The sequence below is a fragment of the Oncorhynchus nerka genome, unplaced genomic scaffold (assembly GCF_034236695.1).
Source record: "Oncorhynchus nerka isolate Pitt River unplaced genomic scaffold, Oner_Uvic_2.0 unplaced_scaffold_4565, whole genome shotgun sequence".
Taxonomy (NCBI): domain Eukaryota; kingdom Metazoa; phylum Chordata; class Actinopteri; order Salmoniformes; family Salmonidae; genus Oncorhynchus; species Oncorhynchus nerka.
Window position 1 is genome coordinate 5,868 of NW_027036736.1, and position 3,461 is coordinate 9,328.

The 3,461-nt window shown below is 47.8% G+C and overlaps 1 protein-coding gene across 1 annotated transcript; it reads left to right on the top strand.

Moving 5' to 3' along the window:
• Positions 1-239: 239 nt before the first annotated feature.
• LOC115127739 (V-type proton ATPase subunit H-like) lies at positions 240-3,142 on the top strand. The gene is made up of 3 exons (XM_065014205.1): positions 240-920; positions 2,414-2,592; positions 2,994-3,142. Exons 1-3 carry the CDS (start codon positions 681-683, stop codon positions 3,121-3,123), a joined length of 549 nt encoding a protein of 182 aa, XP_064870277.1. The 5' UTR covers positions 240-680; the 3' UTR covers positions 3,124-3,142.
• Positions 3,143-3,461: the final 319 nt, after the last annotated feature.

Sequence of the window (3,461 nt, forward strand, 5' to 3'; positions counted from 1 at the left end):
CTGGGTGCTATTACTACATCTAATACCATTACTACTAGTCTCTAGGTGCTATCTAATACCATTACTACATCTAATACCATTACTACTAGTCTCTGGGTACTATTACTACATCTTAACACCATTCCTACATCTAATTCTGTTGTTACTACTTGTCTCTGGGTATTAACGAATGTTTTTCTCTGTTAGCAGTATGCAGTGATTGTAACAATGCTGTTACCACTACCTTCTATCTGTTAGGCTCACATCATTAGTGTGGTTGGAGAGGTCCAGTGCTTTAACCTGTTTGACTACACTAGAAGATTAAGTTAGCCAAACCACTGCTGTTGGAGAGGTCCAGTGCTTTAACCTGTTTGACTACACTAGAAGATTAAGTTAGCCAAACCACTGCTGTTGGAGAGGTCCAGTGCTTTAACCTGTTTGACTACACTAGAAGATTAAGTTAGCCAAACCACTGCTGTTATCTGTAACTCAAGCTATAAAGTCATAAACCATGAGGTTTCCTCTACCAGATTGGGTTCTGTGTGTTTCTAACCCCTGTACCACCTGACCCCTGACCCTGTTCTCTCTCCTCCCTCTAGCATCACGGCTGTGCTCAGTAACAAGTGTGGTTTCCTGTACCACCTGACCCCTGACCCTGTTCTCTCTCCTCCCTCTAGCATCACGGCTGTGCTCAGTAACAAATGTGGTTTCCTGTACCACCTGACCCTGTTCTCTCTCCTCCCTCTAGCATCACGGCTGTGATCAGTAACAAGTGTGGTTTCCAGCTGCAGTACCAGATGGGGTTTTGTGTGTGGCTGCTGGCCTTCAACTCTCAGCTCTGTGAGCAGCTACGACGTTACAACGTGGTGCCGGCCCTGTCTGACATCCTGCAGGAGTCTGTCAAGGAGAAGGTCACGCGCATCATCCTGGCTGCCTTCAGGGTACGTACTGCTAGTTAGTTACGGTAGGTAGGGAGGAACAGTGGGGCAAAAAGTATTTAGTCAGCCACCAATTGTGCAAGTTCTCCCACTTAAAAAGTTGAGGCCTGTAATTTTCCTCATAGGTATACTTCAACTATAATTCTTATTTTCCACCATAATTTGCAAATAAATTCATTAAAATCCTACAATATGATTTTCTGGATTTTTTTTCTCATTTTGTCTGTCATAGTTGAAGGTTACCTATGATGAAAATTACAGGCCTCTCATCTTTTTAAGTGGGAGAACTTGCACAATTGGTGGCTGACAAAATACTTTTTGCCCCACTGTAGTTGGTTCCAGTAGCTAGTTGTCTACTTATCCCTGTCTGACATCCTGCAAGACTCTGTCAGATAATGAATTCACCATTCACTGTCCATGGCCCCAAAACAAACAAGTCTTGTACAGTTTACCATACAATTCAGTCCCATTCAAAATCCTGTTTTCCCTAAGAATAGTGGTTCCAGTATCAGCACCCTGTTGTCTGTTGGTGGCTCCAGTATCAACACCCTGTTGGTGGCTCCAGTATCAGCACCCTGTTGGTGGCTCCAGTATCAGCACCCTGTTGGTGGCTCCAGTATCAGCACCCTGTTGGGGGCTCCAGTATCAGCACCCTGTTGGTGGCTCCAGTATCAGCACCCTGTTGGTGGCTCCAGTATCAGCACCCTGTTGGTGGCTCCAGTATCAGCACCCTGTTGGTGGCTCCAGTATCAGCACCCTGTTGGTGGCTCCAGTATCAGCACCCTGTTGGTGGCTCCAGTATCAGCACCCTGTTGGGGGCTCCAGTATCAGCACCCTGTTGTCTGTTGGTGGCTCCAGTATCAGCACCCTGTTGGTGGCTCCAGTATCAACACCCTGTTGGTGGCTCCAGTATCAGCACCCTGTTGGTGGCTCCAGTATCAGCACCCTGTTGGTGGCTCCAGTATCAGCACCCTGTTGGTGGCTCCAGTATCAGCACCCTGTTGGTGGCTCCAGTATCAGCACCCTGTTGGTGGCTCCAGTATCAGCACCCTGTTGGGGGCTCCAGTATCAGCACCCTGTTGGGGGCTCCAGTATCAACACCCTGTTGTCTGTTGGTGGCTCCAGTATCAGCACCCTGTTGGTGGCTCCAGTATCAGCACCCTGTTGGTGGCTCCAGTATCAGCACCCTGTTGGTGGCTCCAGTATCAGCACCCTGTTGGGGGCTCCAGTATCAGCACCCTGTTGGGGGCTCCAGTATCAGCACCCTGTTGGGGGCTCCAGTATCAACACCCTGTTGTCTGTTGGTGGCTCCAGTATCAGCACCCTGTTGGTGGCTCCAGTATCAGCACCCTGTTGGGGGCTCCAGTATCAGCACCCTGTTGGGGGCTCCAGTATCAACACCCTGTTGTCTGTTGGTGGCTCCAGTATCAGCACCCTGTTGTAGCTTGGTCAGGAGTATGCCCTGGCCATGATGCATGTTAATATTATTATTCTAGAACCTGTTGGAGAAGTCAGCGGATAGGGAGACCCGTCAGGAGTATGCCCTGGCCATGATCCAGTGTAAGGTTCTGAAGCAGCTGGAGAATCTGGACCAGCAGAAGTATGACGATGAGGACATCACTGAAGACCTCAAGTTCCTGCTGGAGAGTCTAGGGGAGAGCGTTCAGGACCTCAGGTTTGTGACTTCTAACCCAGTTAACACCCAGAAAGACTGATAAGGTCAACATCGCTCTATATTAAGGGTGTGTTCGTACATTCACTCTGGAGTGCCGGAGTGCTCTGGGTGTTCGTACATTCAATCTGGAGTGCCGGAGTGCTCTGGGTGTTCGTACATTTGGAGAAAATAGGGTTGATTTGAGCGTTCTGACCTCACAACGGCAGTCAAGCACCCAAGCTAACTGACTGACGTTGGCTAGTTTGCTAGCTACTTCCAGACACAAATGAGAGAATACCTCACTCTGATAATTTTACTCTCCTTCTTCTTCTCTATCTCTCTCGGTCTCCCTCTTTTTTTCTCTCTCTCTCGGTCTCCTTCTTCTTCTCTCTCTCTCTCGGTCTCCTGTGTCTCCCTCTCAGTTCGTTTGATGAGTACAGTTCGGAGCTGAAGTCCGGTCGCCTGGAGTGGAGTCCGGTCCACAAGTCAGAGAAGTTCTGGCGTGAGAATGCAGTCCGCCTCAACGAGAAGAACTACGAACTCCTCAAGTAAGACTCCTAGTGTTCACTAGGTTTGGGCGGGATACAAATGTTCATATCATACTACCAGCCTTTTCTAACCCCGGGATTTTTGATATTACCGGCTTAGTACACAAGGCGGCGCCAAAAAAAAACACTACGGCGTTTATTACCGGAATGCTAACAAAATTAGCTGAAATATTAACAGCGAATTTTCCATGGAGGCTGCTAACTAAATATGCTAATAAGCGCAAACGAAAATAAACTAATTGCAAAGACAGGCTAACCAGCTCATAAAGTTATACATAAGTAGGAGCTACCGAATATTATTTTAGGTGAATTTGGAAATTTACAAACAAATGTGAACGAGAG

Bases quoted from the DNA above. Each gene is read 5' to 3' on its own strand.
- LOC115127739 (XM_065014205.1), top strand. From the start codon at position 681: ATGTGGTTTCCTGTACCACCTGACCCTGTTCTCTCTCCTCCCTCTAGC. The intron at 921-2,413 runs GTACGTACTGCT...TTATTATTCTAG, and splicing joins TCATCCTGGCTGCCTTCAGG to AACCTGTTGGAGAAGTCAGC. The intron at 2,593-2,993 runs GTTTGTGACTTC...TCTCCCTCTCAG, and splicing joins GAGAGCGTTCAGGACCTCAG to TTCGTTTGATGAGTACAGTT.